This window comes from Cnephaeus nilssonii (genome assembly GCF_951640355.1).
Source record: "Cnephaeus nilssonii genome assembly, chromosome: 8".
Lineage (NCBI taxonomy): Eukaryota > Metazoa > Chordata > Mammalia > Chiroptera > Vespertilionidae > Cnephaeus > Cnephaeus nilssonii.
Genome location: NC_137079.1, coordinates 25,701,255 through 25,723,550, shown reverse-complemented (window position 1 = coordinate 25,723,550; position 22,296 = coordinate 25,701,255). Strand labels below are relative to the sequence as shown.

General features: G+C 47.5%; 1 protein-coding gene across 1 annotated transcript in view; it reads left to right on the top strand.

Moving 5' to 3' along the window:
• Positions 1–15,005, top strand: part of SFRP1 (secreted frizzled related protein 1) — a 37,901-nt gene extending 22,896 nt beyond the window's left edge. Inside the window, exon 3 of the mRNA XM_079779076.1 lies at positions 14,677–15,005. Within this exon, the coding sequence (XP_079635202.1) occupies positions 14,677–14,999 (323 nt within the window). The 3' untranslated portion in view covers positions 15,000–15,005. The remainder of the gene's footprint in view (positions 1–14,676) is intronic.
• The last annotated feature ends 7,291 nt before the right edge of the window (positions 15,006–22,296 follow it).

Genomic DNA, 22,296 nt, shown 5'->3' with positions numbered 1-22,296 from the left:
TGGCCGGGCTGAAATAGCTCTTGGACGTCTTTCCACAACACATTTTCTCTCCAGCGTGGCTGGTCCGTGCAGTAGCCACTGTGCTGCACCCGGAGCCACGATTCCCTCCTTCCTTCGGGTCCTGCTTCTGAGTCTGGGCTGATGAGCTGCCTGTCATTCCTCCTGGTGTCTCACTGGCTTCATGTCCTCTCAGTGATGTGGCTCTCAGCAGTTCCTCCAGGTGTTCCTGTGTATGCATGGATCCCACTCACTGTAATCTTAGGGTTCTAGTTTTTCCAGAGAGTTCCTCCATGCTCATGCTAGCGGGTAATCCTGGTGGTGGTGGAGGTCGGGTGGGTGCTGCTGCCAGCTGTGCTGTGGCCCCACAAGGACACCTGTGTCCAGGGATAGGCAGGACAGAGCAGTCAGTCTGAGCAAAGGAACGAATGCTCATCCACTCTGTATACTATTTGAACCAATCAATAGATATAAGAGAATTGGAGCAATGATTTTTTTTTTTCCTTTCTAGAAAGATAGTGTTGATCTGGGAGGTTTTTACAAGCTCAGCTGCTGATTTTGGTCGGACTTTCTGATCCCTCCATTGGATTGCCTTTGAGTAAATCTTGAGAACGGCCGAGAAAGCCACCTGGTGCCTGCTCGTTGTCCTTCCAAGGATGGTTTCACTGGGTTTCCTGTCCACCACCAGGTCTGCCTGACATGGGGGACTTGATATATTTCTAGGAAAAAGGCCATTCCATTCTCATTTTACAGGGAGAGCCCACAAAAGTTGAAGGGGGCCAGGAAGAGGAGATACAGGCAATTGCCACCTAGTAGTCTCTCTAATTCTAACACATGTCCGGGAAACATACTTTTTGTTAGAGCAAAGGAAAGAAGCAAAGATGAGGCTGTGTCCTGAAGCTCAAGAAATAAAGATATTGAAATCTAAATGTAGAAAGAGAGGGAGAAGTGGCAGGGAGCATGGAGTTAAAGGTCACATAATGCAAAGCAAGGATTGAAATTCAGCAGTGCTCTTAACTGTGAAATAGTTGGCACCTTCACTCTTTAGGGAGTAGGATGAAGAACCATGAGATCGTACATAGATAGTCACAGAGAGTTTCTGGAAAGACCATGGGGAAAATGAACCAACATTCTAAAGCTAGAGTTATTTGGCCTAAACACAGTAGAAAACTATTTGTACTTTTCTACTTCTCCTGAAGGCAGAGGGGTCCTTAAAAATCGGGCAGAAGTTTAGGTGAATAAAATAAATGAATCTGTGAATGAAGAGTAAATAAAAACACAAATCTATACATATACTAGTATACTTTTTAAACTCAGTTTTGAATATGTAGTTTGGTTTTAAAAAGGCAATATGTTCACATGGTATAAAATTTTAAAAAGTACTAAACAGTAGAGATTTAAAAGTAAGAGTAAGTTTGCCATTTTCAAAATGCTTTTCTATATATGAGTTTATTTTTATGCTGAGCCTACTAAGGACCCTGTGAGGTGTGGAAATATTATTACCCCCCTTTTTAGGTTGAGGAAAGTGAAGCTCAGAGGACAAGTGACTTGCCCGAGGTCAGACCCAGGGCAGCATGGACAGGCCTCCAGCATCAGACATTCCAGCCAACCCTTCATGTTTCTCGTAGTTGACTGACTACATCTGTGGAGAGACAATAACGCAGGGGGGTTGAGTTGGTGTGTGTTACTTTCCTAGGGCCGCCATAACAAGTGACCACACACCAGGTGGCTTATACAACAGAAGTTTAGTGTCTGACAGTTCAGGGGGGCCAGGCGTGCAAAACCTTGTTCCTCCTGGAGGCTCTGAGGGAGAATCAGTCCCATACCTCTCTCCAGAAAAGAGTCCGCTACACTGCACAGCAATTCTGGGTCCTGAGGCTGCCTCTTCCCTGAAGGGACACGTACATGAAATGCTTCAGACCGGAGGTGCACCAGTTTCCTCCAAACATTGCACACAGCCCTGCAGGCTACCTGCCACAATAAGCCACAACGTGCATGCTGTACTCGGGGTGGTTTCCCAGCAAACCCTCCATTTATGACAAATCGGCACTATGGCTGTTCTTTATTCAGTGCCTCTCTATGCACATCTGTCTACGAAAGACCTAAACTGGTACCAATGCTTGCACAGCACGTGCCCGTTGACAAGATACCTCCCGCTTACCAGCTTCTCTGAAACCCTCACATGGTAGCCATGAGGTCAAGCATTTGGTGTTCTGGTGACTGTGCTGCTGCTCTAGCTGTGGTCAAGGTGACATTCGTCTTCCACCGTCCCCTGTCTGTGGCTGTCACATCAACTCTCGTAGGCTGAGACAGTGAGGGATGCTGGGACTCCATGTCTTTAGCAAACCCAGGAAGGACCTGCCCAACCTCTGGGACTTCTCCTGGTTGGTACTAGGGTGAAGCTTGCTGGTGAGGCTTGTGTGTGGGGGTGTGATGAGTGCCCTCTGGCAATACCTGAGGTGTTGGAGGTGGGCTGCAGGAGGAGGGCACCCCTCGCTCCCTGAGTGGGGCAGAAGCCCATGCACAAGGTGTAGGAACACTTGGCAGGTGGCCCTGGGGAAAGGAGCTGGGGAGATGTGAGATGTGAGAAATGGACACACTTGCTGGGGAGCTGGGCGCTGACGGGACTGTCCCATGGAGCTCCAAGCCATTGCCCGGGATTGTGACTCCCGGGATTGTGACTGTCTTCAGTAGGAACGGGGCACCAAGGAGTCCTGCCAGCTCTGGAGTCAGGAGCTGGGGAAACACACAGAAAGCATTTGTCACCTGAATGGTAGGAGTTGGGGGCAGGACCCCAGCATGTGGCTTGGACACCTGCTTCCTGCTAAGGTCTGTCTTGGTGGTACTCTGAGTCTGATGTGACTCCCCTCTGGGCCTGGGGCTGTTTATTCCTCCTCGGGGGCCACCATGGCCTCCAGAGCCATGGGGAAGTTGGTTTGTTTATTGCTTAATGTTTGTTTTTGTCGCTTCTTAAGTGGCTTTCCTGAGAAGGAAGAGCACAGAGTGGGAGTGTATGTGTTCCCATTGCCTTTATTTCCCTCGCACCCACTGTCCCCTTAGGTCCCGGGACCTCTGCCTATTACTTGTGTGTGAGGCTCCAAATGGGCGGAGAGAAAGACAAGGTCAGTGAAGGTCAGAGGACCTGGAAGCAGAAATCCGGACATCCAGCCTTAGGCTGATGCTGCCCAGCTCCCTGAGCGGCCACCCTGAGCAAGTGCCTGCTGAGCTCGGCAGAGGGGCAAACCCCAGGAAGTAGAGAGGCGACCAGCTCGGAGTTAGGACGAGGGGCTGACTCCCATTCACTTTTTAGATTTTTGGCTTCAACCAAACCTACCTCAGGTCAAGACAGATGTCACCATCGGGAGACCAGCCTCCCCTCCACCCTGTTTGGTGTGTGTTGTAATCCAACCAGATGCAGATCTGTTCCAGCGGGGCTTGGCGGGTGGGAGATAGGAGAACCGGATGTGCTCGGTCACCCCTTCCTGGAACTTTGTAATCAAGCCCCATGTCCTGGAGGTGGTGGGTGTTTGTTGTGGCTCAGGCTCCCACTGAACCTCAGTACCTGCCAAGCCCCGGAGACGGGCAGGCCGCCTGGGCGACTGGGTCTTCTGAGTCTCCCTGCTGTTTACACAAAGCCTAGAAAGACTGAAAAATGAAACAGAAAATGAAAGTGCAGAAAGTTAGACAGATATGTAGGGTCGGAAACATGGATCAGTAGGAAGAACCGTAATATCAGGGGTGGGTGAGCCAAGGCCTATGGTGAAACCTGTTTCTGCTGCAGAGAGAATCCTGCCAGGGGTGGAATGAAGGATTTGGGACATAGGCTTCTTTTTTGTGTCCTTAGCTTGGTACTTTCCAGAAGTCCCGTGATGACTCAGAGGGGCGAGACCCTCTCTGAATCCTGTTATACCAGAATGCCCTTTCCCCTGGCCATCGCTGGACCAGGCAAGGGAGGTTCCCAGGAGAAGGTGGACTGTGGCTTGGCTGGAAGGATGGGTAGGGAAAGTATACGTTTAGTCGGGATGTACCCTCTGCCTTCAGAAGGATCAACTAAGACGTAAAAAAGGGAGAAGAGCCGTGGCCAGTGTGGCTCAGTTGTTTGGAGTGTTGTCCCACTCCGGCCAAGGGGTCAGGGCTCACCCCAGGCCTCTTCTCCCATCTGTCCAATGGGAACACACCTGACACTCCATCGTGCTTGGAGTGTGTCACATGCTTTTCGGGGGTGGGGGGAGGGGTGTACAATTGTGTTCACTCTAGTCCTAGGCTATGCTCCATGTAAGCAAGGTTCCCGGGTGGTGTGAGAAGACAGGGGTAGCAGTTACCACCTGAGGTGGGGGGTGCTTTTCCCTTGTGTGAATTTTAAGACAGAAAGGAAATAGGAAGATGTAGAAAGGTTGCCAGTGCTGGGATGGAAATTGAGGTTAAGTGGTCCAAATGGCTACACAGAGACCCAGGGAAGTAAAACGATTTACCCCGGTTTGCACAAAAAGGCCCAGTTCTGCTGACTCTGGCCTTAAGAGTCCTTTCCTCTGAAATGTGCACCTCTTTGTCAAAGCTTTTGTTTTCCCAACTTTGCGAATCCACCACTGAGGTTTAGGGGCCTATAGACCTGCAATTCTGAGAACAGTGCTAGACAGCTCGCGCGAAGTCCGCTGGTCCTTGGACATGCCCACGTTGGCCTTGCTGAACTCACCCTGAGTTTCTGTGAGTTTGGAGGGCTGTCCTGGGCGGCCAGCATGTTTATACACATTCCAACAGAGTCCTCAGACTGGGCCACTGTGAATAGCCACGGTGACAAATCAGAAAGCCCACCTTATCCCCACCCCTCAAACTCTGAACCAGTGGTTCTCAAGTGTGGTCCCCAGACCAGCTGCATCATCATCACTTGGGAACTTGTTAGAAATGCTAATTCTTGGGCCCCATCCCATTGCTACCAATCAGAGCTCTGGGGGTGCCTCATCCTGTAACAAGTGTCGCCTGCAACAGGTCCTCCAGGTGATTCTGATGACACTGAAGTCTGAGGACCCCTCCCAACAGTAAGCATCTCTCAGAGCCAGGGGCAGCTCATGGCTTTTCCTGTATATTGGTTGCAAAGCCCACTCCCCACTTTTTTCCTTCCAAGAGGCCTTTCCACACTCCAGCTTGCCATTTGTGCGAACAGTAGGGGGTGGAATGGAGAGGAATGGAAAACAGTGACCCTGCGGCAGGAAAAACTGTTTGCCTTGGCAGGTTCGCCCAGACTTGGAGCCAAGATTCAATCAATCCTAGTGATTGACTTTATTTAAGCGATTCTCCCATTCTCCTCTGCCTCCTGCTTGGGGAGGCGGGGAGGCGGGGAGGAGGGATACAGAGCTTACTGGAAGGAGGGGCCCAAAGCTCTTCTTTGTTCCACTCTGCGGCCCAGGCCCCTGCTGCCAGGGCTGCCAGTGCACACGTCTTCCCAAATAAAACCACCCCAGGAGCTCTTTGCTCTTAAAGTGGGGTTTTCGTTGTGCACCATTAGCTTAAACCAGTGGGGACTTAACACAGTCCATGAAATCGTGCAATTAGGCAGCGGCATCCTGGCTGGCTGACCTCAGTGCCGCTGTGTTGAGTGTGTGTGTTAGGGAGGAGCCTGTAAAGGTGCAAATTCCACTCTCCTACCCCTCTCCCCACCTCCCCAAGATGTCGGGGGTCCAGAAAACAGAACAACATCAATTAATTTGCCCCAAGTAAGTACTCAAGGAGTATTTTTTACATCTGCTGTTTTTGTAAATGAGAGGAAAAGTAAGCTGCTTTCAGTCTTTTTGAGTGTTTTTCTTTTGCTTTCTTTTCTTTTTTTTTTTTGGTAATGCATGTCCTGCAGTCAGTAAATGCATGTAAGTATGCAGCCTGTGGTTTGTGGTCAGGGGAGAGAGGCCCAGTTATTGTGACCAAGTGCGAGCTCCTTTCTTTCCTAAACGAGTTAATGGTGCCAAACACTGGCTCCTGCTGGGCACAGAGAGGTCTGTTAAGCCTCCATTGCGGGGCCTTTGTCAGCAAGACTCATTTGGCCCTAATGCCTCAAAGCCAGCGCCCCACGGTGCCCAGACCCTCTGCTGAGAGTTGGAAGGAGGCTGCAGTTTCTCACAGCCCAGCCTCTACCCAGCGCTGTTACCCAATCTCATAGGCTCAGTTGGGTTTGGGGACCATGGCGCTTTCTGCCTCAGGGACGCCCACCCAAGAGATTTGTGAAAATGGGGCAGGAAGCAGAAAATCAGGCCCTCTCTGTTTTAAGGCTCGGCGAGGTCTTGTTATCTGAACAGGCTTTTTTACCTGGAGGCTCCATGTGGGATGAGGAGTGTGAGCCAAGGCCACAGAGCTGATGCCCGTGTGCCCATCTGTGGGCTTCTCCCGATCCAAGGGGCTGGTAACAGGCCACTTTGTACAGAGTTTGCCAGTCTTACCCGCCTGTTTCGCAAATCATCTATTTGGGAATGTCAGCCCTCTCTGCAAGAGAAAGCAATTGAGGAAAAAAGCAAGTCACTAGGAATCTGGGTGTGTACTGTTATCTGCTGTGGGATGGCTTTTCATGAGCAGCCACTAGAGGTGACCCCAGGATCTTCCTGGACTCATTCATCCCCTCTTGCTTTTCTGCTTGGAGGAACTATGGAATAAAGGGATGAGCTCTGCTGGAGAGGCCGGGGAGCAGGTTCTCACAGAGCTACGGGAACCTCCGTCTGTATGATCTTGGGCAAGTTACTTTGAGCATCAGTTGAACTAGGTTTAACATCCCTTCCAGTTCAAAGGAAATAATTCGGATTCTAACCTAAGTGTGTATGTGTGTGTATATATATATATATATATATATATATATATATATATATACTTATTGATTTCAGAGAGGAAGGGAGAGGGAGAGAGAGAAACATCAATGATGAGAGAGAACCACTGATCGGCTGCCATCCAAGCCTGCAACCTGGGCATGTGCCCTTGACTGGAATCGAACCTGGGACCTTCCAGTCTGCAGGCTGACTATCCACTGAGCCAAACCAGCTAGGGCCCTAATTGTTTTTTTATCTGAAAAATGATGGGAATTGATTAGATTGATTAGGGCCAACCCCTTTCCCCCAAAAGCACTTAAAAAAGCAGAATTCTCACTCAAACATAAGCCTTAAAGAAGCTCTAGCTACCTCCAAGCCTCTCTAGTTGAAGGGACAGTGGAGGACCTGGAAATGTAATCTTTGTGTTTCTTTTAAGATCCCACATTTTATGACTCATGTATATTTTAAGTTATTTAGAGATTATACACTTTTTTAAAAACAATTTTAAGTTTTTTTGCGTTACAATAAATACAGTTAAAAAGTCAAATAGCAATAAAAAAAACTGCAGTCCCTTGCCCCAGGCCTTCCACCACTAATTCTCACAACCTAGAGGTAAAATTTTAGTAATTTTTTTGTGATATTTAACATGGTTTTTCTTAATTTTAATTTTTAGACATTATTCATTTCCTGTTATTGAAGTTAAACATTTATCTGTTTTATAGTGTCTCCCCACTTCTCCCGAATATAGTTTTATTACATTAGAGGCCCAGTGCATGAAATTCGTGCACTCTGGGGCAGGGGGGTTCCCCTCAGCCTGGCCTGTACCCTCTCACAGTCCAGGAGCCCTCGGAGGAAGTCTGACGGATGGCTTAGGCCTCCTCCCCATGGACATCCTTAGCGCTGCCGCAGAGGCAGGAGAGGCTTGCCAGCCATGAGGCCAGCTTCTGGCTGAGCGGCGCTGTGGGAGCGCACTGACCACCAGGGGGCAGCTCCTGTGTTGAACATCTGCCCCCTGGTGGTCAGAGCGCGTCATAGCAACCAGTCGTTCTGCCTTTCAGTCGATTTGCATATTAGCCTTTTATTATATAGGATTGTTGGTTAAGTTCATATTCAATTTTTAATTCATTCTAATTATTTGAGTATTATCTCAGCTGAGCCATGTAGTGTACTGCATTTATATGTCCTGTACACCTTTGTGTTTTCCCTTGAGTTGCTAATTGCCTCATTTCATTTTCCCAGTTGTAATGTTTGTATTATGAACCCAGCCCCAAACTTCTCTGCAGGTCTCTTTCCTCCTGTTTCAGTCTGGACTGGCTGAGCTTTAGGCCTGCCACACAGCTGTTCTGGAAAAACCATTCTGACTTCCATTGCTTTTATTTTAAGTTAGATCTTTGGTTTTCTGAATTCTGTGTCTTCTTGTTCCGCATTTTCTATAGAGTACACCAGGGAGTGGTTTCCTGAGAGAAGACATGTGGGAGATAATTTTTCTTTAATCATTGAATGTCTGAAGATGTCTTTATTCTACTCTTACATGCTGATTGATAGGCTCCATATCTAATGTGGGGATTTTAAAGACATTGATCCATTATCTTCTAGCTTGTAGTGTTGCTATTGATAAATCCAATGCCATTCTGATGCCTGTTCCTTTGTATTAGAGGTACACTCTCTTTTTCTCTAGAGGATTTTAAAAGTTCTTTTTATCCCTGTTGTTCCCAGATGTCATGATTCATTGAGCTGGGGACTATTTAATCTGAGAGCTCATGTTTCTCATTTCTGGGAAGTTTTCTTATATTATTTCTTTGATATTTTCTCCCATTCATATTCTTGGTTCTCTCTATAATGCCTTCTATTCAGATGTTAACTCCTGGATTGACCCTCTAGCTTATCTTTCTTCTTTTGTTTCCCATCTCTGTGTCATTTTGTTTAGCTTTCTAGGGAGTTTTTTCAGGCTTACCTTAAAGCACTTGTATTGCATTCTTTACTTCTGCTCTTATATTTTAAATTTCCAAGTACTCTTTCTGTTCTCTAAACATGTCTTTTAATAGCTTTCTGTTTTGGTTTTATGACTACAATATCTTATCTAATATTATCTTTGTACAAGTTTTTTATTTTTTTATTTTTTATGCTTTCTACATTGTCTCTGTTATCTGATTTATTTATTTTTCCTGATTTGTTTTGTATGTTTTGGTCTCCCGTAGTTCACATTTAGAGGCTTCCTTCAATGTCCGCGGATCCTTGGCTGGCCATTTGAATTTAAATGTGAAGCGCTAAATTGGAAGCTCTTTGTGTAAATGCCTGTGATTTGTGGGGCCTCAGTTTAGTTTTCTGTGGGAGCTGTAGGTCTTTCCTTGTGAGCTTCTAGCTTCTTTAGATGGAAACCCTTCAGTTCCTTGACTGGGGGATATAAATGCAGTGTTCTAAGACCTGAGGGTCTCACTACTCCCCATGCAGCACCTCACTATCCTGTCCTCCTGTCTGGTGTAGCCACGCCCACTGTCTTCTGGCTCAAACTTTCTGGAGAGAATCAAGCTCTTGGCTGCTGCCGGTGAAGGCCAGTCACCTGGCTCTATGGCCCAGACCAATAGATCTGAGTGTCCTTACACAGACTTTTTACCAGTTCCTCTGTTTAATACAGCCTCTGTAATGAGGTGCAGAAGCACCCAGTGGCCCCGGTTCCTAAGCGTTTCTGGGTCCTGCAGTGAGGATCGACTTGTTCCTGAGGGGCAGCGAGGTTTCAGCGTTCCCTCTCCCTGTCAAGCCAGGTTCCACCATCCATTTGCTTTCTATTACACTAAATGTTGATATGTTCTTGCTTCCTTTACCGTTTCCCTCCCTGTGTTTATGACTTTTTTTCACTATAATTTTAAACTGACTTCGGAGAGGAGTGGAAATGATTGCGTGTGCTCGGTCTGATATGTTTGGCTAGAAGAGGCCAGTGGTAAATCCACACAAACATTCCAGAAGCTTGGTGGTTGTCAGTGTGGCATACCTTTCCTTTCCACTTCCCACTGGTGCTTAGCTCCCTGGAATTCACCCTCGCCCCTTGGGATCCTGGCCTCCCACAGGTCTTCAGGGACCGCCTGATTGCCAAGGCGAGGGATGGAGTCTCACACTCGTTCTTAAGCTCTGCAGCCTTTGGATCAAGGAGCACTTTCTCCCTTCAAACACCTTCCCCTGGTGCTTTCTGAGGCTCCGGGCTGCCTGGGTTCCCATCTGCCTGCGATGACTTCTGTGATAACCCTTCTTCCTCTCCCCCTGCGAAGGTGCTCTCAGGAGTCCCCCGTTCTTTTTTCTGTCCTTTACTCTTCATTGTAACTACGATCTGTCACCAGATGAGTCACAAATCTGATCCCTAACAGCCCCATCCCCACCTTTCCCATCAGATTTTTCTTATGTTCTGGCAGTAGTTCCGCGTCATTGGTTGTGTAAATGACTAGCCCTTGGCTAGAAGTTGCCCTACATCCAAGTGCCCTGTCTAGGTAGTTGGAAGAATAGTGGCACCATTAGTATAAGCAGATCAGGAGGAAGAGATGGTTTTGAAGATGGGTTTGCCTAGAGTGTAATGAATTTCCTATGCTCATTTCAGCCTCAGAAATATGGCCAAGCCTCATGGGGAGCATACCAAGGAAGTGTAATTTGGGAGAAAAAAACAAACATGGCTTGGGTGACTGAAGTGGAATGAAGCTTTAAGGGTCTACCTGAATATAAAGGATTATTTATTTTAAAATTTCTGAGAAAGCCCCTAATTGTAGCCTTAAATTTGGGGTTTTCTCAGTTTCTAGGTCTCTGGGTTCTTGCTCGCAGTGACTGGTGAGCTGAAAGGTGGAGTCATCTTCTACTCTTGAAAGATGCTAAGTTGTTGCTACAAATAAACAACAAAAAACGCCAGAGAAATGTTTTGTTTTAGTTTGGAGTCCAGCTGTTGCAGGAAGCTGAGGTCAAGGGCCTGAGACCTTCGTAGCATTCTCCCCCAGGTGAGTGGGCTCACCAGGAGGGCAGAGAAGAAAGAGCAGTGTGGGGATGCTGGAGATTAGCTTTGCTGGCTACCCGCCCGCCCCCCTCCCCCCCCAGTATGCCCAGCATGGTGCCTCCGGATGGTAGTGCTGCTAGGCCTGCAGACTTCACTCTACGCTTTGTAGATGGATAACAGACACTCAGAAAGCCCAAAACCAGATTTTTGTGGTCACACAGTTAGAACCCAGGACCCAAGACTCCATCACACCAGCTGCTGCCTCCTGGGGCGTCTCCTCCCTGCCCACCACCACCAGGTGCATTGCAAACTGAGAACACAGTCCAGGGGCGTAGCTCCTGGGGGCCAAGCACTGTCAGCATTGGGGGCCTGGGAGGGGAGGAAGAGGGAATCAGTCCTAAACTGCTCCTGGGCTAGCATCCACCCCTGTCCCAGCAGTCCCTGGATGAGGCATGGTGGGGGGTTGCCCACGTAACCACAGACACAGGGAAATCAACCGCGGACGGCTAATCGCCTATCCAAACATTGCTGGTAATCTGCATCCCTAAAATAAACCCTTGAAAGATGGAAAGATGTTAGTAATTTCTGGCCAGATGTGCCTCCTCCTTCCCTACTTTCCCCACCTCAAAAAAGAAAGTGAGCCAAATGGCAGGGAATAAAGAGTCTAATGCAGAACACATTTCCATCATTTGATTTCCCCTCTCCCCGTGCCGCCCCCCCCACTTATGTAAACTAAATTCCTTTACACGGTCATGGCAAAGGACCATTAATTTTTGATTTGAGTTGTGATTAAAGGCAACACAGTCAAAAGAGTGAGATAATTTCCACTGAAGCAATGTCATTTGAAACCCAGTCATGGTATAGTAGGAAAGAGCGGGGGTCTTTGGGGTTAGGCTGGATTCTACTTCTGATTCTCTCTTACAAATGGAGGCCGCGTGTTTTATTACTTAACCCGAGTCCTCTCCCTGATTGTAAGAAATAATAATGCAGATTCTACACATGGATGCTGTGAGCGCTAAGTCAGAGCCACACGGACAGCACCTGTCCTGTGCTCACGGAGCGCCATATGGTGGGAACTTAAGAAAGGACGGCTCACGTCTGTGTAGGAAAGAAGGCGCCTGCAATGCCAGCGGGGCATGCATCCCCCTCTCCTGGTGCTGGAACTGATCACTCACTCCGAGGGCAATGCTTGGTTTCCAGCCTTCGACTTTGGGAAGTAGCTTGAGACTCATCTAACCCGTGGGGCCACCTTTTGGAGGGTCTTGTGAAAGGAGGATTGTTCTGACTGCCTGGCCTCCCTGCAGCATTCTTTGCTGCCTTTCTGTGTGGTTTCTCCTAGTCCCATTTACTCTGTTGGGGCCTGAGCAGTGAGTCTCCTCCGGCTGGTTCCTCACTCAACCCCGCTGAGAACCTTGCTTATTTAGCAAGCCACAGACTAGAACAGTCGAGGTCTTTTCTCAAGTGAGCCCCAGGTACAAGGGCTGTAAGCCTACAAGGGAAGCTTATCCAGGTGGGGGCCTGTTTGGGCATGTCTGAGGTGAGGTCCTGGAGGGGAGGGGCATTCTGCCGCTTTCTGTTCTGCACTTCCCCCCTGCTGGTCCCACTACACTGTTCCCGGTGGGGGCGGGAGGTGGGGGTGGGAGCCACGCATAATCGGTGGTGCTGGGCAATGGCTGGGTCAGGCTGGGGGGAGAGCTAAAGAAAGGAACTCCCTCCCATGTGTGTGGGGAAGCCTGGGCCAGCCTGTGAGGTCAGTGCTCATCCTCAGCGAGAGAGCATTCTGCTGCCGGGTGCCCAGATCCTGAACCTCCTGCCACCCTTGGGAGTGAGGCATTTCATAAGCGACACCCGGTCTAGGGTGTTCTATGGGGTTAAGCAGGCTGCAGGGTCTGGAATCCTTTAGTAAGGAAAAGAAAGCAGTGGGGCCATGTTTAATTTACTGACTTGGACTCATTCATTAAAGATTGTTCCTAGGACAATTTCTTCTCTCCTCCTTATTCTTGGGTTAGGCCAAGGGTGTGCTTTTTAATCAACTAAATATTAACTTATAAAGCCGCCACGAATGCAGTGTTTCCTTTGCCCCAACAGTCTCTTTCAACCGGGAAGAACTCTTACCATTTCTTAAGTGGGTCATTTTGAAATGTGGGTGAAACTGGGAAAGGAGTTTGAGTTCCTCCCCCTTATTTTCTTGGTCCATTTCATCAGTACTCTAAGTTTCGGGTTCATTATGAAGAATTTTGCGCCCTAACCAGTTTGGCTCAGCGGATAGAGCATCGGCCTGCGGACTGAAGGGCCCCAGGTTCGATTCCTGTCAAGGGCGTGTACCTTGGTTGCGGGCACATCCCCAGTAGGGGGTGTGCAGGAGGCAGCTCATCGATGTTTCTCTCCCATTGATGTTTCTAACTCTACATCCCTCTCCCTTCCTCTCTGTAAAATTCAATAAAATATATTTTAAAAAACGAATTTTGCAACCATAGAGTCAGCATGGGCAGCACAGTGATTAAAAGTGCACATTCAGACATGGGTTTCAATTTAGGATTAGTGACTTTGGGCAAGGTCACCCCTGTGCCTCATTTTTTTTCTCATCTGTTAGTTGGGGGGAAATAATGGCACCTTCCTCCTGGAGTTGTTAGGTTTAATTGAGGAAATGCATGGAAATGCTCAGCACACTCGTAGGCATGCCCTATGCTTTCATAATTGTTAGCTATTGTTATTTAGTTCAGATTCAAGTCATTCCTCATGGCTTGTGGGTGGGAGCTTTGTGTTATTAAAAAGAGGGGGCTGAGTAATTTTGAACTCAGAAGAATTCAGAGGATGTACAAATAGTCTGGTGACTAGCATCTAGAAAATGATTCCCGACTCCTTTGGGAATACCCGGGCTGGCTGGCCTCAGAGTGGAGTGGACTGTAACAGCCATGCTGTGTTACCACCCTGACCGCTTAGAGAATGCCGTCACACTGATTTATCTTCATCCAGAGACCCTTCGCAGCCATCACGGAAGTATCTGGTCCACACGTTAGCATTAAAATAATGTTGACTCAGGGTCTGTGATGACAAAGAAGAGAGAAGGCCAAGTTGATGGTCTTGCCCTTTCCGCAGGCAGGGGGATGTGCCGAGAACAGAAGCAGCCCATGTCCTAGATTAGACTTGAGAGTTCATTACTTTGATTTGTCTACCAGGACCCCACCAGGACTTGCTCTAATCTACCAGGAAGTTTGGTTCCGTGTGGGGCTACTCAATGGATAGAACATTCGTGGCAGCCGCTGGAGGCTGATCAGTGGTTGACAAGACCTCAGCGGTACCTGCTGTCCAAACTTCTTAAAAGGCACTCTGGTGGGGGCCCTGATTTTCCCAATGCTGAAGTTGGACATTGATGTTTCATGCACTTGAGCATGACAGTTTGAAGCACTTTCCCTTGTTGGGTGTGCACACGTAGATTCTGTTTGTCTTATTCAGAGGACACAACATTTGAGGAATTGGATGACCCTTGGATGTTAAAAAAAAACTAAACCAATAATATAAAAAGAACATAACCCTCAGGGTTTCTCTTTAACTCCAGAGTCTAAAGCATTAGATTATATGGATTATATTGGATTTTATGATCCCTTCCCTCTCTCAAAGCATTGTATGATATTCTGAGTCACTGAGTTTTAAAAAAGAGAAAAGTGTTTTGGTTTTGAAATTGTATTTGAGACTCATAGCACCTTGCAGCAACTGGTAGGCACCACAGAACTAGGGGGACAGAATCAGTTAACTGAGCCGTTGGTACTTATTTATAAAACTGTCTCCTTTTGCCTGCTGTTTGCCTTTCCTTCCACCCTCCTCTTCCGCCATGGGTGTGGGTTATTGTTGTACATGAAAAGCTGTGTTCTAAAATTCTCGCTCCCCTTCTCTCCTCCCCGCTCCCTGCCCTCTCACCCACTCTAGCACTGAGGATGAAAATAAAAGAAGTAAAGAAAGAAAACGGTGACAAAAAAATCATCCCCAAGAAGAAAAAGCCACTGAAGTTGGGGCCCATCAAGAAGAAGGAGCTGAAGAAGCTTGTCCTGTACCTGAAGAACGGGGCCGACTGCCCCTGCCACCAGCTGGACAACCTGAGCCACCACTTCCTCATCATGGGCCGCAAGGTGAAGAGCCAGTACCTGCTGACGGCCATCCACAAGTGGGACAAGAAAAACAAGGAATTCAAAAACTTCATGAAGAAAATGAAAAATCACGAGTGTCCCACTTTCCAGTCGGTCTTTAAGTGAAGCTCACGGGCAGGGCGGGTTGGGGCGGGAGCCCTGGGCTGGGGTGAGGGGTGGGGCTGAGCAGACAACGCTGAAACTCACCGCTTCTGTGGGTAGAGAGCGTTGTATTCCCATTGGCTTTCCTCTTGCAGCATCCCTACTCTTCCCTCCACACTCCCCTCCAGCCCCAGTATAGCCAGTATTTAAAGCCGCACGCCCAGGTAGGGAAACCCTGTTAGATTAGGAAGTCTTGTCTGATCTCCAGTCTGGAGCCGCATGTCACTGAGTATAAGGAGGTGCAAAACCATTCAACCAGAGACACAGTCCACCAGAGACACACTCACTAAAAAAATAAAAATTTTCCACACCAGAAAAGGGATTAGGCAAAACGTAAGAGACAGCAGCAAGCACTAAGCCCCATGACTTTCTTTGTGTCATTACAAATCGATTGTGGGTCGATCAGCTAATTGATTCCTTTGGAACTAGGAAATTCTAACTATTGGGAAGACATGTTGCTTTCGGTTCCAGGGTAATTTCCTGTCTGCTTTAGGCAGACATGGACACCCACCACACTTACAACTTCAGATCAGTTCCAAGGAGCAGGAGGTGCAGGGAAGAAAAGCACACAGTATGTAGCAGTGAAAACAAAGGGAGGCCATGTCCGCCCTGCTTCCCCGGGGATTGCCTTTTGCTACGAATCAGCCAGTCTCAGATGCCATGGGAGTGACAGCTGACATCCGCCTCAGTCAGGATCGAACCCCCACACATGGGGAGGGCAGCACGTGCTGGCCTTTGTGTGAGGAGGGGAAACACCGAGGCACCAGGCCCACGGCTGAGAGAGAGGACTCTTTCCAGACCCCAGAGGCCTTGGTTAGTGGTTTTTTAAAAAGCATGGATAAGAGAAGAAAAGAAAAATTTAGAACAGTCCAGCAACTTGTTAGTCCCGGTGAACTGTAATTGGGTGAAGAGATTAGTATTCTAATGTCATCTGTTTGTTCATGTCACATTTTCTTAAGAACAACTGAAAAAACCTACTTTTCAAGGATTTTTTTTTTTTTTTAAAGTCTACACTGAGCATTTGAAAGGTGTGCTGAAGACCAGGGTCTCTTGTGCATCTGAGGCTACTTTCTGGCAGAGCGGTGCTATCGCTCGGCATTTTGGGTGGGAGGTGGATGTAGCTGGTGCGTAGCCGTGGGTCCTCCCTCCTGAGGAGTCCTGGATTGCTCTGGCCCCAACACAACGCTCTTCAAAACTCTCAGTGCTGCCTGTTCCTTTCTTTCCTGTGAAGACATGGATTCCTTTCAGCAGGTCAAAGACGTTCAGAACAGCCAGGCTGCCTGTGCTCCTGCGTTAACAATTTTTATTTTTATTTCTGCAGAGGGCAAGTTAAGCCACAAGTGTCTCCCCACTCAAGGAGAGAGTTTCAAAGGCAACACACCTCTGCAGTTTTTTCTGACTTCCCTAGGTATTCCTCAAAGCCTTCTGTTTTAATAAATGATGTGTGCAAACCTGTTCACTTAAGCAACTTCATTCCTCTTGTTCCGTGTATAGGAAGCAGTTCTAAACAATCAATGCTAATTTCTCCCCCAAGCCTGATTCTTAATTCTCTGTAACACCTCGAGGACTTGAGCAGTTGTCCCCCTGGGCGAGTGGTTACACCCAATGTGGCTGCTGCTGAGAGGCCGGCAAGTGTTGCCCACGCCGCCCTGGCTGGACACAGAACCAGTGGAACATGCTGTTAACGTCCGAAGACTCCAGACTGAAAAATCTGCCTGCCAACTTCGCTACCTACCTGAGGGTTATCCTGATGTAATTAACCTCTCACAATTAGGGATTCCCATCATTTTAATACCTTTTTTTGGTTCTCTCCAAACTTTAATCGTAAAGTGTTGGGGGGATCTTAAATGATTTGCCTGTAATTTTGAATAGTTTAAAAAATGTGTGTATATATATATTAGTTAATTAGAAATATTCTACTTTCCTATTGTCAACTGAAATTCAGAGCAATTTCATGAGTGCGTGGATCTGGGTTTTAGATTTGGTTGATTAGCTCAAGAGTTCACTGAACGTATGTATCTGATGTGTCTGCTCGTTTTGACAGAGCATCATGCAACAGGACCCTCATTTCAAGGCAGCGGCCTTGGGAGAGGGGTCTGTGTCGGGTATTTGCAGTTACAGCAGAGAAATTTTGGAAGAATAATAGGTGGCCATGCTGTGCAACCCTCTAAATGGGAATTCTCAGGTAGAAGGTGACATTTTTAGAAAAAGTTCAAAGTAAATTGGAAATATGAATTGCAGCTGGATTTACCCCAATCACAGTGTCCCAGGACTTTGAGGTTTACTGTGGATTTGAGACACCCACCAGCTCTGTGTACAACACAGCGATTTCAGGACGCAAAGGGAGGCTGTGGGCCCAAATCCGCATTGTTATCCCAAACCTTTGATTTGCTCAAGAAAGGCCATAACAAAACCAATGTGCATACTCATTGGCTTGGTCATCGGCTCCCAAAAGAGGAGGTGTGTGTGTGATGTAATTATTGCTAGTGCAAAGGTCCTGCTTGTACAGGTTTCAGATAATCATTCTGGGTAGAATCCTGTGAGGTCATTGGCAGAACTCAGCTCAATCTTTGAAAAACATTAGTAATTATCTTAGCAGATAGGAAGGGAGGCGAGAATTCCAGGAACATTTTACTTTTAGAATATCCGGTAGGACACTTGGCTCTCAGTGCCACTGAATTAGCACCAAGGCGGAATCCAATCAGAGCTCCGGTTTCATTTGCATCTATAAATTACAGAATCACCTTTTCCCAAACCTAGAGGCTGTGTTTCTCCTCAGACTCCAGGTTAACTAGTTGCCCTATTGTAACTGTACAGATGTGGTGGGCTCAGACGATCTGTTTAGAAGCACACCTTTGGTCACTCCCACAGAATAACGTACTGGCCGTTTCGACCTGTCACCCGCAGATACATAGGACACAGACAAAATTTGTTTCCTCTAGTTCCTTCCTGTAGCACTCCTCTTTTAGAGTCTAAATCTTTTACAAAAGCTTTGAATACTGTGAAAATGTTTTACATTCCATTTCATTTGTGTTGTTTTTTTAAACTGCATTTTTACCAGATGTTTTGATGTTATCACTTATGTTAATAGTAATTCCCGTATGTGTTCATTTTATTTTCATGCTTTTCCTGCCATGTATCAATATTCACTTGACTAAAATCACTCAATTATCGATGGATCATGTGAGCTGTGACTCTTTCCCCCAATAGTACACCACTCACCCTCTTCCACGGCACACTGACCCCACGCCTGATTTTTTCAGTGATGTTTTCTGGCCTCAGTGTCATGACTTGCAAGGAGTAGCTGGGCGTGGGTGGGCTGAAGAAGCTCCTGGGGGCACCGCAGGCCGCCCTCACCCCCACCCCCCGTTTACCATCTGCTCCCATGAATTACTCCCAGGTGTGTTTCTCCTGGTTGTGTGTGTTTCAGATCAGAAAGAAGGTCAAATACTTGCTCTACAAGAATGTATTTTTCAACCCTGCCTGAGTTTTTTTCTGGTTTCAGATGCTCTTGCCCCTCAGACACTGAGACCTTAGAGGGACCATTTTAATTTACAGATGGAGAAGCTAAGATGAGACATGGTAAGAGTTTGGACGTTGCTGGAATTAGAACCCAGGGCTCCCAAGTGCTAGTCTTGTGGGAACAACACTTGACTTACCACTGAACTTCCCCTTTGGACGCACAGTGTGGCCCTGACCAGGCCCATGCTGTTTCATATTAGGTTAGATGCTTCTTGCCTTAAGGAACTATTCAGTGCAACTTCTTATTCTGTAAGCAATTACAATGACAGTTTCAGTTGATGTCATCCCTGATGAACAAGGCATTTCCAAACCTCAGACAGCTGGCAATTTTACCTACAAGTGAGCAAATACTCCATCACAAAAAACCACACCTAAACACAGACACCATTTTCTAGGCATGGTAGGGGATTGTAAAAATTCCACCAAAGTTGCACTCCAGTGTGGAAAGATTTTCTCATCTAGTGTACCTGACTGGTGAACTAGTGATATGCTAGCCCAGCCAAGGCAAATACTGGCATTTCCTTTCAGTTCCCCTGTGATTAATAAGAAGGAAAATGTCTTAGGCTGGGTGTGGATGGCCCATGGTTTCCCAATGCTGTTTGCATTTTTGTAAAATAAATCAGCAAAAGAGTGAAGTTGCCCAGGAGTTTGGGGTGTCCAAGGGGTGCTGGAACCTTGTGTCTTAAGATGCTGGCCCCACCCAAACAGAGGCCTGGCCTTCAATCTCTATAGCACTACATCTCTTCAGGGAATCACACCGGTGCTCGCCTACTTAGGGGCAGAAAGAGCTGAAGGGCCAGTCACTATATTATCCAACTTAGGCTGGTCTCACTTCTAATGCCACCTCCCCACCATGAATCCAGAGGTGCCAACATTTCATGTTTGTTCCCAAGAAAGGGAAATCCGTACCCATCATCCAATAGTAATCAAAGGACATAGGGAGAATCATTCTTAAATCTTAGTATGTATCATCGAGGGGAACTTGCTAATATGCAATTTCTGGCTCCCACCCTCCAGATGTTTAGGTTCTATCTAGGTTTGCCATGGGGCCCTGGACTCTGCACGTAGAACTAGCGCTCTAGGTTATCCAGGTGCCTGAAGTCCACTGGGTCTTACTTTGTAAAACATGCTAGTAGGACATAAGTGGCTGGGGATGAAAGATTTTTTGGGGGCATTTCCCTTTTCTCTAGCCACACACTTCATATTACTGCAGCCCTTTCTGACGTTTTCTGAGCTACTCTTACTAAGTATTAGTTAATAGAAGTCAGATACACGAGGGAGAGATTGAGCCTAACTCCTTTATCACTGGGTATGTCTGGCTCTCCAATGAGTGCTTCGCAAACTTTAATATGCATGTGAGTCCTCTGGAGACCTGGTTACAATGCAGATTCCTCTCCATAGGCCTGAGGTGGGGCTGGAGTTCTGCATTTCTTTCTTTTTAAAAAAATATTTTTTATTGATTTCAGAGAGGAAGGGAGAGGGAGAGAGAGATAGAAACATTAATGATGAGAAAAAAGTCATTGATCAGCTGCCTCCTGCACGCCCCCCCCCCCCCCCCCCACTGGGGATTGAGCCCACAACCCTGGCATGTGCCCTGATCAGGAATTGAACCGTGACCTCCTGGTTCAAAGGTCGATGCTCAACCACTGAGCCATGCCAGCCGGGCTGGAGGTCTGCATTTCGGATGGGCTCCTGCTGTGGGGAGAGGCTGACCCCACAGGGTTCATTTGAAGAGCACACTTTGAGTTGCAGGCTCTAAGGGGCAAGCAAAGAAGGGCTGCCAAGGCTCAGTAGTGTCATTGCTCTCTCCTGTTATAATAAAGCCATTTCCGGAGTGCCCACATAGGGCCCACCTCCTAGGGCCGTGGTCAGCAAACTGCGGCTCATGAGCCACATGAGGCTCTTTGGACCCTTGAGTGTGGCTCTTTCACAAAATACCACGGCCTGGGCGAGTCTATTTTGAAGAAGTGGCGTTAGAAGAAGTTTAAGTTTAAAAAATTTGGCTCTCAAAAGAAATTTCAATCGTTGTACTGTTGATATTTGGCTCTGTTGACTAATGAGTTTGCCGACCACTGTCCTAGGGAATCAAAATATTAACTATGTTTTGGGTTGGAAAGAAAATCAAACTGCGGAAGGGTTACTGGTGAGATAAGACCTTGGTTCTTATCTTCTTGAAGGAAATATTTCAATCAGGAGACAAAGTGCAGCAAAGCAAGCAAGAACTTATTGGCCAACAAACTGAGGAGAGTGAAACAAGGAAGGGCTGAGCATAGAAGAAGCAACAGGAGAGCCTAGGCTGGGCTGCTTTGGCTCACTAGGAAGTCAGAGAAGAGAGGGCCTTGGAAACAGGGTCAGCGGGTTAGCCTGGGACGAGCTGCCACTGCCCATTGCTCCCCTGGTTACAAGTCTCTTTGGGACCCTTGGAGGGAAAAAATGGGGAAAGGAAATGGCCCAGTGTGCTCCCTGGAGGGGAGAACGTATGCTGGATCCTTTGCTTTGAGGGTATTTATCTCTCTCTTGCAGGTGGGACTCTTAGGGGAGGTTCTCAATAGACTATTCATCAGCTCTCCAGGTGTGTTCTTTCAGGGTCGTGGTCTCACTGATTGGTTCGAGCCAGGGCACGGGATTATTAGTCAATGCAGCTGGTCATGAGGCAGCCACTGCATCACTTGTCTGGTTTTGTTGCTTTTCTGGGCCTGGAGCTGAAATACAACTGAGGCCTAGAAATTATCTTTAGGGAGGAAAAGGTCAGGAAGTCCAAACTGCATGACCAGCGATATGAAAGGTAAGGAAACCTAAACCGCATAACCAGCGTTATGCTAGCGGAGGAAATGTTACCCTGGGAGCAACATCCTTATTTTCCCAGTTTTGCCCCTTGCTTGGCAGCCGGGGCTTTCGGTCCTGGTGAGCGTCTGCATTGGTTGTCGCTCTGCTCATGTGTCTCTAACTGCCCATTACAGAAGAGTCCTGATTAGAAACCCAAAGCTGGGGTTCATCTTCTCAACCCATCCATTAGATTTCATTCTTGTCCACGGCCAGAAGGGTTGGTTCTTTTTCCTCCATTTATGTTGGAAACTCACAGATCCCTTCCTTTTAGAACCAGGTCTGTGCCCTTTACCGAACTCCCCCCAGCCCCCTGTCCTGGACCACCAGGGGTCCTTGGCGTTAACCAACTGATGGTTTTTACCTCGACCGCTAAAATAATATCAGACTTTGACAAGAGAATTGGGACTTTTCATGTCCCATTTGTTCACATCTGGGCAGTTTCAAGCTCAGGTTATGGGAGAGGCCAAGACAAGGGGGGTGGGGAACCGAAGTATTTGGAGGGGAAATCCCACCTCTTTGATAAATTGAGGACAGCCTGCCAAGCAAGGCTGATTTACCGGGGGAACAGGCGTCAGGAATTTCTGTCAGCGAAGGTGGGGAAGGCTGCCTTTTGTAGGCTTGGAGAAGATGGGTACCAGAACCGGCTCCAACTAGGAGCAGAAAGCTCCTGTGTCTTTATACATCTGTGGACTATTTAGATAAGCAGGGGCTGTACTTAATCATGGAGGGAGTTGTTTGCTTAAATAAAGGGAGGGAAAGTTGCATGTGTGTGCTTAAGAGGAGAGAAAGAGGAGGTGGGAGGAAGGAGAAAGGATCCAGCAATTTTCCACGGCTGAAAGCCCACCACGTGGCTTTAATTAGGATGACTTTCCCGTCACCTGGATGCCAGAATTCATGGGTGGGAGCCGGGGTG